The following is a 20,426-nucleotide window of genomic DNA, read 5'->3' as shown; positions in this document are numbered from 1 at the left end:
CATTCTGAAAGTTTCCTGTTAGACCTATGAGTGCAAACATGGTATCTGTCCTTCTCTGCGTGACTTATTTCGCTTAGCATGACACCCTCAATGTCCATCCACTTTCCTACAAATGGCCATATTTCATTCTTTCTCATTGCCATGTAGTACTCCATTGTGTGTATATACCACATCTTCTTATTTGTGACTTGGGAGTAAATTCTTTTGCTCTCATGCAGAAGAGTCTGCGTGTCTACCAAGAACAAATAATACAGAGAACTGAGCAGAGAAATAACGGTTATTAAATGGCACTTTTTAACACAAAAATGTTAAAGGAATACTACTCACAGCAGTGCCTTTCTAACTTCTTTACATGCCAGCATTATGATTTTCAAGAGTTTTACATGATATTGAAAATCTACAGTTGATTCCCCTCATTCACAACACTTCTGTTCTATAGAGTCCCACAAACAATGAATTAGTGAATACTGAACCGTTGCTTTTAGGGCAAATACAGAGCTAGGTTCAGGTGAATCTCTGATCACATTTTTTGTCAACCAGTCAATAATCTAACCTTGTTTTCTGTGTGTTTCTATTTAAAGACACCTTATTTAGTATACACTGTTGATTCATCAACATTGAATTTGTGGTTATAATACTCATGCCTATAAAAATGTTTACCTAACACATCTCTGTAAGGCAGAGCCTACGAGCCTTCTTGCTCTTAGGAACACTGGACGACCCTAATACTTGGAGGCCATTTTAAATAGCAAAATCACCAACAAACAACACAAACATAAAAAAACATGGCACTAAATAGATTGAGAAAAGGACATATTTTAACAGTATGAGAGCTAAAACAAGAAGGCAGTATTGTCTTGTTCAGCCTTAGCTGGGAATGTGTAATGGGAGGCCTTTTATTTATTTATTTATTTATTTATTTTTTTGCCCTGACAGAGGCCTACAAAGGACCCCAAAAACATCTTGATTTTAAGGTTGGGTCTTGATTTTAAGGTTACAAATTAACTTCAGTGAAGAGGTGAATGTGCAAATGGAGAATCTGGAAATACTGAAGATCAACCATAGTAATTTATGGTTAAAAGGCTATGTGGTAACAACCCCCTTTTAATGTTAAAGTAATGGGGGGAATAATGAAGAACATGGAAAAAGCTTACAAACAGGGATCAATTTACTGAGTGTCCGCTTGTGTGCCCAGGTGGCTAACAAGACACTAAGTACTGGAATATACTTAAGGCTCCAAATGACAAGGCATGCACTTTATAGAACACTGTGCCCCGTGAGACCAAAGCTAAGGAACTCACTTCAAACTTGGCAACATGTGCAATTCTCTTTTTGGGTCCAGCAAGGTTTTGATAATACAACTTATCTAATCCCATTTGCTTTCCTGAAGCCTAGTGGGAGAAAGATAAGAATTACCCAATTTCAGCAGAGTACAGGCAAATTTAGCACGAAGGGCCACAGGAATCCAAACTATAAAATACTAGGCAACTTATTAAGCAATAATTCCCACAAAAAAGTAACTTGAATAATTTGATGTGCAAACACTACTACAGAGCATTTCTCCAAGCTGGGAAATCAACTGTAAGTAACTATGTAATAACATGGCTTCTGGGGGCTGTTGGGTCTACAAGACGCTGTAACTGGCCAATTATCAAGGTCTTCACCTTGTTGTACTAAGAGATTACTGACCATAAGTATTAGGGTATATATATTATATATGCATGTTGTATAATTTCTATTTCTACGGAGTGCAGAATAGAGTATGTATTTTTTGGAAATTCCTTTAAATTTAGGAAAAGGATTTAAAAGAAAAAACTGACCTGTGTAGCAGTCTTTCCTTTATAAGCTTCACTTTCTGTGGACTTTGTAAAAATGCGAAGGCATTCCTTCATAGTGTCATCAAAACGAGAGGGAGTCTCCTTATTAGGTTCCTTATCAAAGTCAAATTTGCAGTCTTCAAGAGTTGTGAAGTCTTGACTATTGTCTTGTCTTCCCAACACTTCACCTTCTGCGTGCTCACCTGAGGAAGAGGCCTGGGGCTGGCTTGAATAACCACCTCCAGTTTCTTCATTTTGAGGATCACCAATTGTTTTTACATATTTTTTGTGATGTGGATACCTCTCATTATGAATTCTGTTCTGTATTTCTTTGTCATTGAGAGGTGAACAAGGTGTGCTTTCTTCCGCTATAGAGACACTGTTTTTCTTGCCACCACAGAGGCCTATCTTAGAGAGTTGGTTTTTAGCACAATTCAAGTTTACATTACTTTTAATATCTAGTGAGCTATGCATGAGGGATTCTGGCCATTCTGATTTGTTCCTGTCATCATCTACCTTTGTGGTTAGTTGGATTTTATCTACTTTTTCCTCTTCTGTGCTAGTAATTTGAAGATTCCTCTCCTCTGGGGACATTAAAGGAACACTTTCATTCATATTCTGATATTTGAAGCCTCTCAATGGTTTAGGGTTCTTAGACGTAGGCATGATTGGAGGTATATCTATTACAAGGTCATCTTCATCAGATTCTTGAAGATTTATTTTAATTCTTATTGGTGAAACATGAGGCCTTTGGCTCTCCTGAGACTTGTTGCAATTTTCGCCCACAGAGTTTTCCAAGTGGCGGACGCACTGTTTATCAGTCTCAGCCCGTGTTGCTTTCAATGTCCCAAGCAGCCCTGCAGAATAATTCAGCAAGGGATCATATTCAAGATCAGTTACTGGACATTTGTGGTCCAGTACATACTTTCTGGGCTGACTTTCTTCATTCTTTGATGGCTCATACCACTCTTCCTTTGGAAGCAGGCGATTTTCAAGAAAATCTTGCTTGAAACTTGTATCACTCAAGGAGGTGATGTGACTTTGCGATAGTTCTTCTCGTGTTAAAGCTAAATGGGAGAGGCTCTTCTGCTTTTCTTCAACCTCAGTCTTGACGGATTCAATTTCCTTGTTGAGCCTTTCCAGTTCTTCCATAGTTGTGCCTAGTTTTGTCAATGCAAGGGGAGGTTTATCTTTAAAAATCACTTCAGATGAAATGCAGACTCCAGAATACCCTGGAAAAGGAACTGGCTATCAAAAGGACATTAGCTCCTCCAAAAGCAGCCACTTCCTAACCGATCCATTCTTAGAAGCAGAATGAGAAGTCAAGGACTAGCTCTGTTTACGTTTTGAATGTTGAGCTCATCTCCATGACTGATTAAAGTACATTCCTGCCTTGTTACTAAAGTGTCCCACATTAGTGGGGCAGGGCAGGTTTATACATAATTGTTCAATTCTGTCAAATGTGATATAGTTTGGATATAGCCGATTGAGCTTATTATTTACCAACCAATGACAATTTGGAAACAGTTCAAATAGGTGAATGCCACTTACACCGAATAGTACCTAGTTTCATACACCAATACATCTCTGTTACAAGAAAGAGTTATTTAAAGCTCTAGTCTTTCCTTAATTCAGTGGGCTTAAGAATTTTCATTAAGGTCCCTGGTAGTCTACTGATTGCCTCAAACATAAGACAACCCCCTCCCACCCCTCCACCAACATAAAAAAATCTTTGGAAAAAATCAATCAATAAAACAAAACTCCAGAGCAGCTGGATTCACACTGAGGGAAAACCAGGATAGTAACAAGACATAAATCTTGCAGTAATAGCTGTTCCCAACACCTGGCAGCTCCTTTCTCACTTTTAACTAAGGAAATCACAAGTTTCTTCTCTTTTCCAGATACATTTTCCTGTATCATTTATGGGATAATTTACACACTTCTCTCTTCTCTTCTCTCAAAGAGATTTCAGATAGAAGATGTTGTCCAAAACTTTTAGCCTTAAAATTTATATTAGATAATCCACATGTATCGGTAACACACATGGTACTTCTTTACATAATGGGCTCTCTCCTGGCTCAATAGCCTTTCATTTTCTATTAAGAAATTAACGCTGCTGAAACGTACAAGAATGGATTACAAAGGTGAATGACATTTGGGCAGAGAAAGCAGAAGGCTAAGAGCAAGCCCAAGAATGAGAATTATCCTAGTATCCAAGCATAAATGCCTGGATCTAATTTCTCTTTAAATAAACGTGGACAAAGGTCTAAACTCTGGATAACCAGCCAGAACTGCATTTTGGCCTCAGCTGGGTTTCATTTGGTTGACTTGATTGAGGAAGGGCTGTTTAAGCAGTGCTTTAGGGGCACTATTGAAAAAAAAAGAAAGTGTTGATACTCTCCATCTCACAAGTTAAACACACACACACACACACACACACCAAATTTCCTTCCCCCACCAGAAACTATACTTGGAGGGTTAATTTTGAAGTTTGAAGGCACACTTAAGAAGCTTCGGTCAGGCTACAGGTGACTGAGAAAATCTTTAGTGACTGAGAAAATCTCCTTTAGATTGTAAATACTTGCTACAACCAGGGTCCCACCCCACCTCCTTTCACCAGAGCATAGGAAACCCCTTATAATAATTCCACAATGGGGATGGGAGACTGAAGTCCACACACATCCGTCTTACAGCCAGCAAACCTGTGCATGCCCTCGTGGGATCCAGCGCTGTGGGAGCTGCCGTCTGTTGGTCGGTAGCAGGGAGACCGCAGCTCAGCAAGCACCACTGGCCCCTCCTCCCCGACCACGTGACCACGTGGGCAGGGACACGCATGTCGAAGGGGGCGTGTGCGCAGCACTCTCAGTTACTGCACCCCAGGTGCTCCGACCTCAGGACCCAGGGAAGAAGGGCTCTTAAGACAACCAGCCCAGTCCATCTTCCAGAACATTACTGCCCCACCACGCCCAGGTTTCAGGAATTATGGGACCACCCAAAAGGCCTGAGAAAAACGCTCCCACTTAGGATCCCCAAGCACCATTACTGTTTGGCATATCTCAGAACATACTTTTCACGGGAGGGATAAAGTAAGAGGGAATAAAGGTTGGCACCTAAGGCTCTCCTGGTCCTGGGTATGGTGCTGGGGAGATTTTACTCTTGGGGACTCTGGGACAACTTGGTTATTCGTCCTGAAGTAAGCGTTTTTCTCTTTTAACAGCCACTCTGGAGGGATTTCCCTTAAGTATCTAGGTAGGAAGAGGGATGAAAGTGCCGCTTTGAGGGCTGGGGAACAGGCAGATTATGGACATCAGAGAAAGGGAATAAGAGGGGAGACAGAATGGCTGGGAGACAAAGAAATTTAAAAGCAGTTTTTTTCAGTTCCTTTAGAGATCCAGAGAACCTGCTGAGGAAATGCAGGTTTGGTCAGCAGGGGACAAACAGAAGCACCCCCGCCCTGAATACAGACACGCACACCCCAGCCTGAGCAGTACAGGGCTCGCCTTACTTCTAGACCAGGCAAGAGGCGAGTAGTAGCCGGATACTCGTAAGGATACCTGGTGCACTTCCTGCCTCACCCCTCCTATAACCCGACTGCACTTTACAGTGGTATCTGCAGTGGTCTCCACAAGCCAGGCCAACTGAGAATGAGACACCAATTCTTAAAAACATGGTTAACATCTCTTTTGGCCATTTAAACCATAGTAATGTGATATTGGTTGACTCTGTAGTATTTGTTAGTCCTGGAGATAAGCTGGGTGATAAAATGCGACTTACAGCTATTTCTTATTGAGGAAATTATCAAGGGTGGGTGGAGAAAAGAGGTGGGAATGGCTGGCAGTCAACCCCGCAAGCCCCTTCTCGCCCATGGATTCAGCGTGGCCCCCGTGGCTCCTCCACACCTGGAGGACTGCCAAGCAGCTCCAACCATCTGCCTCACTCATTTCCCACTGCATTCCCTACTGTCTGAACTGGCAGTACAAATGCTGGTGCTGACCTCCAGGGCTGTCATAAGGGCATGGAGAATGGGAAAAGTCCCTGGCAGAGGGTAGCAAGGGCTACTGCTCAAGGCCACCCCTGACTCAGGAACTGTGCCCTCTAGGAGCCCTACCTGAGACGGGTTGCCCTTCCAGGGCTTTTCACTCATGGGTAGGTCATATATAGTTCAGCTACTCAAAGGTGGGGCTTCCTTGCTTTCCCAACCAATGGTGAGACTGGGGCTGGAGTCGGGGGAGAAAATAGGGAGTGAGCAGATGACTCTGAGAATGAATAGTAGGGGAAGTGGCAGGTGAACGAAAAGACTGTGTCTGTCCTCCATGGGGAAGGTTCATAGAGACATGAGCTAGGGGTGTGGAGAACAATTTTCCAAGAGCTTAAAGGACCCTCAGTTAAGGAGCCTCCCACCATATGTATATGGGGCCAACCTTGTTCCTAAATAGTGTTCTTTGGCTCTTGTTATATTTGACCATTAGCCTTCAGGGATCACAGAGAGAACCTCACTCTGGAAGCACATCTTAGCTTTGCCCCTCTCCCTCCAGTCATCTTAGACAAGGCATCTGACTTACTTGAGGTTTCATTTGTTGATCTGTGAAATAAACATGCTTTTCATTGGGTATTAGAATTCAGTGTGATGTAATGCACCAAACTGCCTAGCATAAAGTAGGTGAGAATTTAGGAAGGCAATGACCTGATGCATGTTCCTAAAATCTTTCCAGTTGAAACTAATTCCTCAAAGTGAAACAATATCCATATTCCATGGGTCTTATTTGTAAACTGAAATACTTCTGGGATGGAGAGCCACATGAGTCACTGAAAAGTCGATGACTTTTAAACAAGAATGCTAGGAGTCTCTAGTACTAATTTAGTTTTATTTCTTGATAGGGCACAACTGTTTCACCAGTAAAACACAACAGGTGTTTCTTTTTGCTTTGGGGGAAGGGCATAGGCAGTGGTGATTACCCTGAAAGTCAGAATACAGACAAGATGAATGTCTAAATGTTCTTATTTTAAAGGGAACCAGCCTAGAGTGAATACTTTTCATAAGTCACTGTCCAGGATTATTTTTACTGGATGAGTTTTCCACACCTTAATTTATTTTTTGTATTTTTTCCATTATACAACTTTCATGGCTGAGATAATTTTATTGAATATGTCCTCCTTTTCAGACATCAGGAAATTTAAATTTCTCAGCAGAGTTTCCAAATCATGACCTTAATGAGAATCACAAAGAAATGGATTGCTTTCTGACACAAATTTAACATCTATTCATCCATGGGAGTTTCCTCATTTGGTGCCTCACTCTGAATTAAATAGGACTCATCATTCATGCCTATATCATCTGAGGCCATGAAAACTATGTCCGTCATTCTAGATTTTGACACTGAGTCTCCAGTTTTCAATTCTGAAGATGTAGCGACCCAAATTGTGCTGCTGTCAGCACTCTTAGAAAAAGATGTATCTGATACGCCTTCTGATGGATGGAAGTAAGACAGAGTTGCCAGCTCTGGGTTGATGGAGTATTCAGTCGGAACTGGACTTTTATAACTGAAAAAGACAAAAGGTATCAAGAATTGTTCTTAACTACATACATTTACAGCTCAACTCAATTCAGAAAGACATCACAAAAATTAAAACAATATGGAATTGGAATTCTGTCTAATTACTCAGTATAATGCCATACAAATAATGAAAAATGTTAGGCCCTAAGAAGATATGCTATTGAGAACAGAGGTTGTAGTCCTTTTGTTCCCAGTCTAGCAAAAAAGAATGCATATCTAGATTCCCTGTATCCTTTCCGATTGACTAGTGTTATTTTTATTTCTAGATGACTATTTAAAATACTGGGGAAAATTCTCCCTGAGAGACAGCCCCATGCTCCTTTCTGAATAGGGGAAATGGAGCCTAACTCCGTACATCATAGATAAATTTGGGAGCTGCGTTTCCTCAACAGTCTACTAAAGAGAGGGAGTGAGAGCTTCATATCACACGTGTTACAAAGACTCCAGAGGTCTGCAGACTTACTTCATTCTCTTCACTTTGTATAGCAAGGCAGTGCTGATGGCCAAGATGATGACAAAAAGGAAGAGGGTCATCAACGAGATGCCCAGCATTAATTGTAACTTGATTTCCTGTAGCTGTGTTGCATTGTCTTCTTTTGTAGCATTCAAATCAGAGTCTGAGAAGAAAGAAAGTAAAGGAAATGAGAAAGAGTAACTGTGTCCAGCACGTTTCCTAGAGAAGTAAGGATAGCAGAGCAACTGCAGAGAAGCCTTCACCATCCAGAGTAGTCTCATGCCCACTACTCACATAGAGTGCAAAAACTATAGACTACCTCCTATGGCTAAGTACCCTTCACTTTTTGGTAACCTTCAGTACAGTCCTGGAGGTGTTGTTCTTAGCTCCATTTTACAGGGTCACAGAAGTTTATGAATTTGTCCGTGGCACCTAGCTACTAAGTGGCAAAATCTGTTTTGAAACCCATATTACCAGGTGCTAAAATATGTGTATAGGAGTCTTCCTCCCTGACTAATAAAAACCACTTCAAGACTCTGGAAAGAGGACTATGAAAATATGAGGGAATAACACACCAGGGGTTAGTCCTTCAGAAAAGAAAGATACAATTTTACTGTTGGGACCTGCATTGATTTTTCTCTGATGCTTATAAAAAAAATAGTGTACCAGATGCTTTCTCTATGAGGTTTAAGAACTGAATTTGCCATTTTATTACTGAGATCAAACCTAATGTATATGCTATTAAAGAAAGAAATGAAAACTTACTGCTTTCTAAAATAAGTTATGTAATAAAAATCGTGGCCATATCCAGAGATAGCAAAGCTATCAAATCTATTGATGAAAATCTATGTTTACTGCCAAATTTTATATTTTCCTGAATATATGCCTCACTTAATAGCTATTTATTTAATGCTGACTTTAAATGACCATGTTGTATTTCTCCCTTCCCCCAAATTCCTTCCCCCAGCTTTCTCCCACCCAAAACTTCCAAAGGTTTTCATTACTTGTTAGGAAATGATGTTTTGGCTAAGCAGTGACAAGCTCCCATGTCTGTATTCTCTGATTCTGTTCATTGTCAAAGTACGATCTTAAACCAAGATCTCAATACACAGTAGAAATCAGTGATGCTCAATCTAATTAATTGGAAAGACAAAATATTTCTAAGGTAATGCAGCCTTTTTCATTTCTATATGTAACTCTTCTAACCAAAGACGACTCTTCATTTTCTTGAAACTCTGCAAGGCAAGTGGCTGTACTGATTACAAACAATCCAGTGCAGAAGCCAGTTGTCAGCCTTAGATGTATTACCAGATGCAATTTTCTCCCAGTGGTTTGTTTGTAGGACAGAAGTTTCAGGGGGAAATTATTGCCTTGTGAAATTTCCTATTGAATTCAGTCCTTTTACTCATATAAATATTACTAATCCCTTAATGAAAACTACAAAACTGCGTTCAGCATAAGGAATTCTCTCATCCCTTGCTGGTGGGAATACAAAAACAGTATAGCCACTTTGGAATTCAGCTTGGTAATTTCCTACAAAGCTAAACAGTTTTACCAGACAATCTAGCAATCATGGTTCTTGGTATTTACCCAAATGCATTGAAAACTTATGTCCACACAAAGACCTACACTTGAATGTTTATAGCAACTTTAGTCATTATTGTCAAAAATTGGAAGTAAGCAAGAGGTCCTTCAGTAGATGAAAGGATAAATGAATTGGTGCAATTGGTACATTGTCCAATCCTGTGGACAATGAAATGTTATTCAGTAATAAGAAATCAACCATCAAGCCACAAAAATACATGAAGGAATTTTAAATGCATATTAACAAGCTCAAGAAGCCAGGTGAAAGTCAATATACTTTATGTTTCCAACTATAGAACATTCTGGAAAAGGCAAAATGATGGAGATGGTGAAAAGATCAGTTGGTATCCAGGGATTAGGGAGAGTGTGGAGAGACTGGTGGAGCACAGAGGGTTTTTAGGTCAGTGAAACTACTCTGTGTGAGTGTAATGGTGGACACTTGACATTATGCATCTATCAACACCCACAGAATTGTACAACACAGAGTGTGAACCTTAATGTAAACTGTGGACTTCAGCTAATAATTATGTATCAATATTGGCTCATAAATTACAAAACATATACCAAACCAATGCACAGTGATAATGATAGAAAAAACTGAGAAGAGGAAATTATAGGAGAAATCTCTGTACTTTCTGCTTTTTTTTTTGTAAGCTCAAAACTTCTCTGAAATTAGAGACTAACAATTAAAAAAACAAACAAATTGTGTTCTACATATGATTCACTTGCCTACTCCCCCATTTGGTTTATCTGTTTTAGGAATAGAAGTTATAAAGCAAGAAAATGAAAATAGCTCTCTCTGATATGGGACCTGGAGAATAATGCTTACGGACAATTGCTTTTCTAAAACAGCAACTGTCCTCTCTGATATAATGTTAGCCACCATGCTACCCTTTTACACACACTACATGTTACCAGGGAAAACACGATCACCATGCAGTGAAGTCACACACTAAAATGTATGCTGGCATTGATGGATCCATTTAATTGAAACTTTTTGTGCTTACTTGGAATTGGGTGAAATAATTGATCTTTTTCATCAAGCTCCTCAGCTGCTGGTGTTGCATTTATAGCTGTTAAAACAATAACAGTGTTACGGTAAACAAAATTCACTTCCTAAAATTACTGTGTGTGTTTAACATATAGAGTTTATTCTCATTATTTGTGACAATTATGTTCCATACAATCACATGAACACTGAATTAGTGAATACCAAATTGCTGCCCCTAGGGGAAACACAAGGTTAGATTGCTGTAAATCTCTGGTCACATTTTCATCAATCAATCAATACATAACCTTGTTTTCTGTGTGTTTCTGTTTAAAGATACCTTATTTAATATATATTGTTGACTCAGTAACATTGAATTTATGATTAACAGCTTCACAACTCTAGCCTAAACAAAGTTTATCTGACACAGATTTTCTCCGTAAGCCTTCTTGTGCTTAGGAATACTAACCAGTATCTTCATACTATGATAGGGGGCCATTTTAATTAGCAAAATCATCATGAGAAAGCACAAACATGCAAAACACGTAGCACTAAATAAGCCACAAAAAGGACACTTAATTATAGTGTAAGAGCTATAAAAGGAAGGCAGAGCATTGCCTTCCTTGTTTTAGCTCAGCTGGGCACATGAGTGTCAGGCAATTAAAATTTTTTGCTGCTCTGTGCATATCTGCAAATGACCATTTTGTCACAAGTGATTTGAGGGTTACAAATACTCTTTAGATGTGGGTAAATTCACAAACACAAAATCTGCAAATAATGAGGATCAACTGAATAACTGAATATGTATATATTTCATGTCTACACTGCATGCATATATGTATGTGCTACATGAATTACATTTATGCAGATGTGCATCTACATATAATATATACATTTATACATGCATATATATGAATGTACATTACATTTATACACATATGCTAATATGCTTTTGACATGTGCATTACATATTACACATGCATTTTGACATATGCATGCATATATTTTGATATATACATGGCATTTATTCACACATCTCCATGTGCTTATGGGCAAACTGCTCTAAACACAAAGACGAACTATAATGAGCAAGAGCCTTACTTAAAATTTTTAATCATAAATAAGTTGAATGAAAAGATTGCAATATTTATAGGAGAATAAACATTTAGGAGAGAAAATCAGAAATTGTGGGACATAGTCAACTTTGTGGTTTTGTTTTGCATTTGCTATTATGTATGATAATGGCAGCAAAATGTTGACTTATTAATTCTTAATTAGCTCTAATATTAATCCTTAATATTAGAACTGATTGAAACAAGATTACACTGATCTTGGCTTTCTTTGGTAAACCAATACATTTTCTCAGCTACCTAACGACTGTGAGTTTACCTTTAGCTAACATTGTCCAAAATGCAGGCTCATTTGGATGCTTGTTTAGTCCTGTTTAAAAAAAAAAAAAAAAGAACAGGATAACTAGGTAAGATGAGTTCGCTTTAGTAAATTTGTGGTAGAATATTTATTCACTTGTTTGTTAGTTACGTAACAGTTACACCTTGAGCTCCTACCATGTTCCAGACCCTGTGGTTAGCACTACAGTTACAGAAATGACAAGAAATGGGCCTTATACTAAAGGAACTCATCTCAGTTTGGGAGGCAGACAAGAATTACTGTTCATTACATGGCAGGATAAGGGCGGCTTCAATAAAACGCACAAGCGGTGTGCGCAGAGAGACCAGTTGCAAAGGCCAGAAACCCTGCGAAAGGGAGATGATGCTCCAGTGTAGTCTCAGAGGACTAGAAATTATTTGCTAGGCAAACAAGGAAAGAGTGAGGTATTCCACTGTGAGCAAAATCAGAGTTGTGAACAGATTTGGTGAGTTCTGAGAGCCTCAGGTAGTCTGGAGTCAAGAATGTGGATGGGAAACGTGACCGCAGAGAAAACTTGAACCTTTCCCAGGGGTCAGATTGTTTCAGATTTAAACACCTGGTTCAGAAATTAGAACATGATCCCAAACCTAGTAGTAAATTACTAAAGATATTTAAGAAAGGATACCACCAGGAAGATGAGATTTCTATTTCTAAATATATTTTTAAAAAATGACTAAGTTGTTTGTTTGTTTTAGGAGTGTTAGAGATGCAGACTAGTTCACAGTAATCACATGAGAGACATACTTGGATTGCATGAACTGGAGAAAATAGGGTTTCATGTAACGAATTAGATCACTTGCTCAAGACCTTAGAGGAGAGCCATCCTGGGTTGTTATGGTTTTACAAATATTTCATAAGGAACAATATTATCAGCAGGAGAGTAAAATGATGATCTTAATTTTGAAATCTCTCACTACCAACTGCCCCCCCAAAATTTTGGGAAACACTAATGATTGACTCTAATTGGAAATAATTTTATTCCTCAAGCAGATAGACATTTATATGTTATTGCTTTAAAAATATTAAATATATGTGTATGTTGAATATAAATATAAATGTAATATATTTTATTAAAATAGATTTTATTTTAAAAAGAGCTCACATCCTCTCCCTTTGTCAAGTAAATCTAAAAATGGACTCAGACTTCCACGGTTTCAAAGATTTTCAAGTGACTTTAAATTGCAGCTGTTTAAGCTCTTTAAGCATGCTATTACTTTATGAGACACCCAGAGTAATGAGACTTAAATGAAATCATATAATGATATGCTCCAGGTATGACTAATGCATAGAAACTTTAATACTTCGATATTGTTTTTGAGGGGGTTCGGGAGCACGTTCTTCATCGGTGGCTCTTCCAGGAGATGTAGTTGTTTCCTTGAGTTTATCTAGGAAAAGGGATAATAAATTATCAGCACATACACATATTGACGTCTGTGATTAGGCATTTTTTAAGCTAAAAAATGGAACACAGAAGAAAAAGAGAAAGATGCTGACCTTTTCTGAGATATTGTAAAGGAGGGGAAAGATGAAGGCACTGAACAATAGCATTTGGGGAAATGGGTTGCCCGAGAGAGGATTAATACACCTATAATTTGCGGGAAAGAAGAAAAGCTGGTACCGTGGGACCAGAAGCTTTTTTAGAGGTAAAGAGGTAAAAATATATCTCATCTATTTGATGACAGATATTGTCTTCAGATGGTATTCTGAACAGAACCTGAAGTGATACTATCAGCCCGGGACAGCTTGGTTGCTGGTCAGTGTAAGGACACGGAAGAGGAAAGCACATCAGTATCCTTGTAAATGGGAAACATTTCCATTAACTATTCAAAACAAAATCAAGGGTTTTAGGGCCTGATTAACTATATAATTCAGTCTATAATGTGTCCTTCTTCTGGAAGAATGTATTTGGGAACAGTTGCGACCCGAGTTGTTTTTCCACCTCCCCCCCCACCGCCCCCACCATAGTGGCTATTTCAGTTAATTTTGTTTAACGCAGGAGCCAGTGAAGTTCCACACGAAGTACAGGCGATCTCACCATAGAAGAAGTTCCACAGAGAGGCACAGTTAATTGTGACTGAGCCTACCAACAGCACCATGACAAGTACCTTGTTGGCAAGAAAGCTATGGAAAAGAGAATTTGCTTCTAGACTTGACATGATTCAGGCAGAACTCCAACAAAATTGGTAAGTAATCCTTATATTCTGCTATATATCCCTCATACTCTATTTTCAAAAAATTGTGTGGATTGCCCCCTTGCTCTCACAGTTCTAGTTCCAATTGTTAGAATTACTTTGCAGAGTTCCATCTCCTTGAGGGGCTTGCTCTTCTGGAATGGTCCTATCATGTTAGTTAGCATACCTCCTGTCAGAGTCCCATTTTATTTTATTTTTCTTCCTTCCTTCCTTCCTTCCTTCCTTCCTTTCCTTTCCTTTCCTTTCCTTCTTATAGTTTATTGTCAAATTGGTTTCCATATAACACCCGGTGCTCATCCCAACAAGTACCCTCCTCCATGCCCATCACCCATTTTCCCCTCTCCCATCAACCCTCATTTTGTTCTCAGTATTTAAGAGTATCTTATGGTTTGTCTTCCTCCCTCTCCTTAACTATTTTTCCCCCTTCCCCTCCCCTATGGTCCTCTGTTAAGTTTCTCCTGTTCCACATATGAGTGAAAACATATGGTATCCATCCTTCCCTGCCTGACTTAGCATAATACTCTCAAGTCCCATCCATGTTGCTACAGAAGATATAGTTTATATATACAATGGAATACTACATGGAAATGTCACAGCTTCATTTTAAATAACAACAATTTCTTATCCCAATCCAACTTTCGCTGACACTACTTTGGAGACCTCAATTGTGTGAATAGCAATTAGGGTTTTGGAATTTCTTCCATGGGTCCTATGGTCCTCAATAATCCCTCTGCTAAGGAAAGTGAGCTACCTGATCTGTTTAAGATTTGCCTCTCTATTTCTTGACCCAAACAACTTAAGATGATGTTTGCTGTATACAACTAAAATTCTCGTGAGTGATTTGTTTAGTGAACACATGCCATTAAAATGTCCCTCATTTATTTCAAGGTTTGGAATTGCTCAAAATATTCCATTATTGTCAAATAGCTTTTATTAACAATTAGGTGTTATTGAGTCTGGCTTTTCCCAATATTGAAGTTGCCAGAGCCAGATTCATTCTCTCTTTCCTATTTAATTTTTTCTACTTTTCCTTGTCTTCTGTTTTATGCTTGTGTGTTTCATAGATTTGAGCTGCTAACACTTAATGGTGAAAGGTATGCGTACCTTTATACATATATATATGGATATGGATATGTGTATATGTACTCTGGAGACTGTTAATGGCCTCCAAAGTCACAAGCTGGCAACAGCTTTGTTTCACAAATTCATTATGCTTGGTGGAAAGACACAAAAAGGAAATAAGAATATTTGAAACTGGAGGTATAAGCAGAAAGGAGTAAAAATGTGGGTTTAAGAAAGACATACAGTTTTGTAGAGCCATACATTTAGTCATTTATCTTTCCATAAAAAACAAAAATATGAGGCTAAGAAAGGCAGGAAGTCCTCCTTGACTTCTAACTTTATTAGTGCAGGAGCCCTGGAGCCTCCTTATTCTGGAACTAAGATTCTCTGACACTAGCTCCACTAAGACCTTTTTCCTACTTAATACTCTCTAGAGCCATTTTGAAATCTTTCATTAAGGGTTCTTCCTATTTCCAATGGTGGTTTTCACTACTGGCAGTACTTACAGTTTCTTAGAACAAATTGCAAATCAGTTGTTGCTCTCACGGATATTTCAGACTGGCTGCCATTTGGATTTTGTGTTATGAACACATCTAAAAACACAAGATCAAATGTTTTCAGCAACTAGCTAAGTTACTTCTTGTTCCTTTAAATTTTTCCTCATCTGATTTTTTTTCTTAAAACATTAGTACTAATTCCAAGAAAAGAATAATAAAGTATTTGAGGCATTCTTCATCTGCAAATTGAGGAATTGGGGACAAGATTTAAAAATAAAATCCATGGGGGGAAAAAAGTCAAATTGGTATCCGGATATTAAATAACATTCTGAGAAGAAATTATTGAGGAAATTATAAAAGTGCTAAAGTAGATTTGTAGGTGCATATTATTATCACTGTATTGACATAAATCAAAAGCAAACTAAGAAGCCTTGGTTTGCTCCTGAGCCTTCTGTTAGACCATAGAACAGCTTAAGCAGCATATATTTCAATAACAGTGATAAATAGGGTCTCCCATATGTGTTCACATTTACATATGTACACAAGGAATCTTGTTCTTAAGAGTTGGCCGTGGGGTTGGTTATAATTCAAAACCAATGGATATATCCACCCAGCCGAGTCAGAGTAGATTGGGTCAAGATGGCTGACTGATATATTGACATATGAATATATATAGTTTCTTTTTTCCAGAATCTCATGAAATGACAGAAAATTGTATACATACATAAATGCATATGTCTATTTAGTACATACATATATGTTCACTCATCATACCATGCAGGCTCACATGCATGCTTAGAAACACACACACACACACACACACAGTCCCATTAATGTATCATGATTTTTGAGGAATTTCAGAGCTAGATCTTTGGAAAAATATAACAAAAGGAAGCAAAAGCCCAACATGAGTATTGTGAGTTATGAAAGTAAAAATTAAAACACTCTGGTGTTTTTACAGGGAAAGACAGATCAAAGAAACAATAAAAAGATAGCAACTGACCCAAGTTCAAATAAGAATATAGAAATGGATTTCACATAAGTAGGGAATTGGTGTTAGATATTTGGCAATCCTCCTTGAAAAATATAAAGTTTCATGCCTATTTTATGCCATATACAAAGATAACTGGATTTAAGACCTAAGAGTTAAAAACAAAAATATGAAATTATTTGAAAAAGTAGGAAAATAATTTATCTTGGAATCAATAAGACCCATTAACCAAAATACAAAATGCAGAAATTGTTGAAAAATTAATCAAAATTGATTTTATAATATTAAAGGTTTTCTCTGTGATTAAGATACCTAAACAGGTTTAAAGATAAGCAATAGCCTGGGGGGAAGGGAGATACTTGTTAGCTTTTACTTTAGGAAAAAGATTAATCTACTAAACATAAAAAGAGCTCCTACACATACATGAAAATACAACCTGATAGAAAAATGGATCATAGATATGAATAAACAAATCATAGAAGTAGGAATAAAAATACCCAATAAATACAGAGAAAAATGCTCAACTTCATAAGTAATCAGAATGAAATGCAAATGAAAAAAGTCATGGAAAATTCTGACTTATACTCACAAAATATAGCTAACAATTTTCATTGTAGGTGAGACTGCAGAGCATTCTTGGAGGATGTAAATTGGTAGATGCTTTTTGGTGGGTAATTTGGTGGTATCTATCAATATTTTTAAAGATTTGTGTTTTATTCAGCAATGTCCAATATTTGGTTTCTATCCAAAGGGAGATACACTTAATGTGTGTATGAGAAGAATATCCAAGGGGAAGACTGCACATAATCTAATTCTTTAAAAAAGATAGTGGATCAATTATGGGACATCATTCACACCTAGATAGATGTGAAATGAGCTCGAGTTGTTAAATGAAAAAAGTAAGTCTTCACACATTTTTGGGTAAGATTTCATTTATGTTTTGTATATATATGTGTGTGTGTGTAAGAATAGTCTTTTTCTTTAATAAAAGTTATCATCAGGCTATTAATTTATTTACCCTCTGGTAAATTTCAGAGGTACATCCTGAAAGGAGAATGTGCACCATGTGCACACCATTGTGGCGGTCTGGTGCTGGACAGATTAGCTACCACCCCTCCTGACTCTGCTTTTGGTAGTTAGGACACCTGCAATTGACCTTTCTGAGCATCTGGTGTTTTTTGCACCTATAAAAGATGGATATTGATTCATCAAAGAGAAAATAGAAATACAACTTACACATTGTCATTATCAAAGTACTTGAGTGTATATATTTGTATATGTATATATATGTCTATATCTTGATTCTATTTCTATTTTTAATTTGATTAATGTTAATAAGGATCCCAAGATAATTAGATTTAATCTTAATTTTTTTTATTTTTAAGTAATTAAAAATTTATTCATTTTGAAAGTGAGAGAGCAAAGGAGGGGCAGAGAGAGAGAGAGAGAGAGAGAGAGAGAGAGAATCCTAAGCAGACTCCCTGCTGTCAGCACAGAGCCACACACGGGGCTCAAATTTACAAATCGTGAGACCATGACCTGAGCTGAGACCAAGAGTTGGATGGTTAACTGACTTGTTTTTATTTTTAACAAGAATTTCTTATGAACTTTCACTTTTTAGAATGGTGGATCTTACAAGGAGATGGAAAGAAAGCCCATATGAGTAATGATGAATAAAGTTTGATAGACTTTCCAAACATCTTAAAGTCATCTTGACATGAATTTTGCACCCCTCCCCCCAAAAGATATGTTGAAGCCCGAACCCCCTGCACCTCAGAATGAAAACTAATTTCAAAATAGGGTCATTGAAGATATAGCCAAGATGAAGTCAGCTTCTTAGTCTGGCCTCCTTGGACAGGACTGGGCAGGGTAAGGTGGAGCAGGGTAAGGTAGGGCAGGGGAAAAAAAGATGAAGTTACCCTGGAGTAAGGTGGGCTCCTTGTCTGATATGCATGGTGTCCTTATAAGAAGATAGAAATGGACAGAGAGACACATCAAGAATGCCATGTGAAGATGGGGGCAGATATTGGAATTCTGTGACAATCTGAGGAATGCTTGGGGCTACCAGAAGCTAGAAAAGGCAAGGAATGACCCTTCCCTAGAGGCTTTGGGGAAAGTATGACCAAAACTTTGGACTTCTTGCTTCCAGAACTATGAGAGAATAAATTTTTGTTGCTGTGAGCCACCCAGTTTGTGGTACTTTGTTTTAGCAGCCCTAGAAAATGGATATATGCTGCTGAAGAAATTTTGGCCAACCAAAACCATAGAATTAGATCAATTACAAATCACCAAAATGCCACATGCCCTCTGTTAGTTATAGACCACTACCGAAAGAACCTTGTTAAACTTCATAGCATCTCATGAAAAAAAAGTGATAAAAAATAAGAATTTTATTTTACACATGGAAAAGTTTAAAAGGTAAATAATAATTTAAAAAGTAGGAAATAAAATGATAGCATCTTAAAAAGAGTTAAATCAAACCAGAATAACCAGCTTTTTCATATGTATTGCTATTAACTTTAAAGACTTACATTGTTTTATATCTTTATAATAATTGCCATTCTTCTCATTAGCAGAATTATCTGTCTTATTTTCCAGTGGCTTATTTTCTGGTAGCTTATTTTCCAGTGGCTCCTTGTTTTCCGGTGGCTCCTTATTTTCCGGTGGCTCCTTATTTTCCAGTGGCTCCTTATTTTCCAATGGCTCCTTGTTTTCCAGTGGCTCCTTATTTTCCAGTGGCTCCTTGTTTTCCAGTGGCTCCTTGTTTTCCAGTGGCTCCTTATTTTCCAGTGGCTCCTTGTTTTCCAGTGGCTCCTTATTTTCTGGTGGCTCCCTATTTTCCAGTGATTCCTTATTTTCCAGTGCCTCTTTATGTAGTTTTTCAGGCAACATAATTTCAGGAAGAATCATGTTCCTAGACTCTGCAAAAAGCATGATCAGAAATATGTTGAGTTCTTTTACTACTTTCCCCTTTTCAACTGCATTTTTTTCCACAGAGGATTTGAGGCAGAGATTTAGAACGTACATTATGCCATATTTCCAATGATAAACTTTATCACCCTCTAGAAAAGTGTCACATACCAATCTTCTAGGGTAATGGGTTATCTTATCTGCTATTTCTCTAAAATCTTTATTTTATTTATTTTATTTTTTTATTTTTTAAAATAGTTTATTATCAAATTGGTTTCCATACAACACCCAGTGCTCTTCCCCACAAGTGCCCTCCTCCATCACCACCAATTCTAAAATCTTTAAATGCTTACTCACCATAATTATGGGAAATCATATTGGAGAGCGGTGAGGAAAAAACTCCAGATACAAAAATAAACAATATAAAATTCATTGGGAAAATGATAGGATTTATCCAGTAATCCACTGAGTCTCCTCAGGGTGTCCTTTCTGTTGCCCTGGAGATCATACAACTAGCTAGGACATTATGAGGTCACGGCCAAATGGAGGTCAGAATGGAGGAATTTTCAGAAGCCTTGTGACTCAATTGACATCTATTTTATCTTTGGTACTATGATAGTTTCTAGTTTTTAAAAAAGAAACCATTACAAGATTTTCTTTGAAAGTTAAGAAATATATTTTCATAAAATAATGTGAATTGTTAGTTCCTGGGTTTTAAAGAACCATGGATATTGTTGATAGCAAAATGAGAACATGCTTTGGTTTTCAAAGCATTACAATATAGTGTGTTCTTTTGAATACTTGCAGCAAAGTATCTGTTAAGAACCAATCAGAGATACCAAGATCCAAACCAAATATCCTGTAATTCTTTAGGAAAAGTGTTTTGGAACTCATCTTTTTTTGGATTTTAAGACCTTTATACTTTACAAAATATAAAATATTTATTTT

General features: G+C 37.7%; 1 protein-coding gene across 1 annotated transcript; it reads right to left on the bottom strand.

The window, feature by feature from the left end:
• Nucleotides 1-6,663: 6,663 nt before the first annotated feature.
• EQTN (equatorin) lies at nucleotides 6,664-19,970 on the bottom strand. Its single transcript, XM_029920590.1, has 8 exons — nucleotides 19,836-19,970; nucleotides 19,100-19,489; nucleotides 15,587-15,673; nucleotides 13,128-13,211; nucleotides 11,788-11,838; nucleotides 10,418-10,483; nucleotides 7,836-7,989; nucleotides 6,664-7,358 (listed from the first exon to the last, which is right to left on the bottom strand). The coding sequence occupies exons 1-8, from the start codon at nucleotides 19,909-19,911 to the stop codon at nucleotides 7,076-7,078; spliced, it is 1,191 nt and encodes a 396-aa protein (XP_029776450.1). The 5' UTR covers nucleotides 19,912-19,970; the 3' UTR covers nucleotides 6,664-7,075.
• Nucleotides 19,971-20,426: the final 456 nt, after the last annotated feature.

Source organism: Suricata suricatta, chromosome 13 (genome assembly GCF_006229205.1).
Source record: "Suricata suricatta isolate VVHF042 chromosome 13, meerkat_22Aug2017_6uvM2_HiC, whole genome shotgun sequence".
In the NCBI taxonomy this organism is placed as follows: Eukaryota; Metazoa; Chordata; class Mammalia; order Carnivora; family Herpestidae; genus Suricata; species Suricata suricatta.
The sequence above is the reverse complement of the archived record's forward strand: the minus strand, read 5'-3'. Positions and strand labels throughout refer to the sequence as shown.

What these genes read in the sequence shown, in the direction of transcription:
- EQTN (XM_029920590.1), bottom strand. Translation starts at nt 19,911, where the DNA reads ATGAATTTTATATTGTTTATTTTTGTATCTGGAGTTTTTTCCTCACCG. An exon ending in CCCTCAAAAACAATATCGAA is followed by an intron (nt 11,839 to 13,127) that starts GTATTAAAGTTT and finishes TTTTTTAAACAG; the next exon opens with GACTAAACAAGCATCCAAAT. An exon ending in ATTATTTCACCCAATTCCAA is followed by an intron (nt 7,990 to 10,417) that starts GTAAGCACAAAA and finishes CTTTCTTCTCAG; the next exon opens with ACTCTGATTTGAATGCTACA.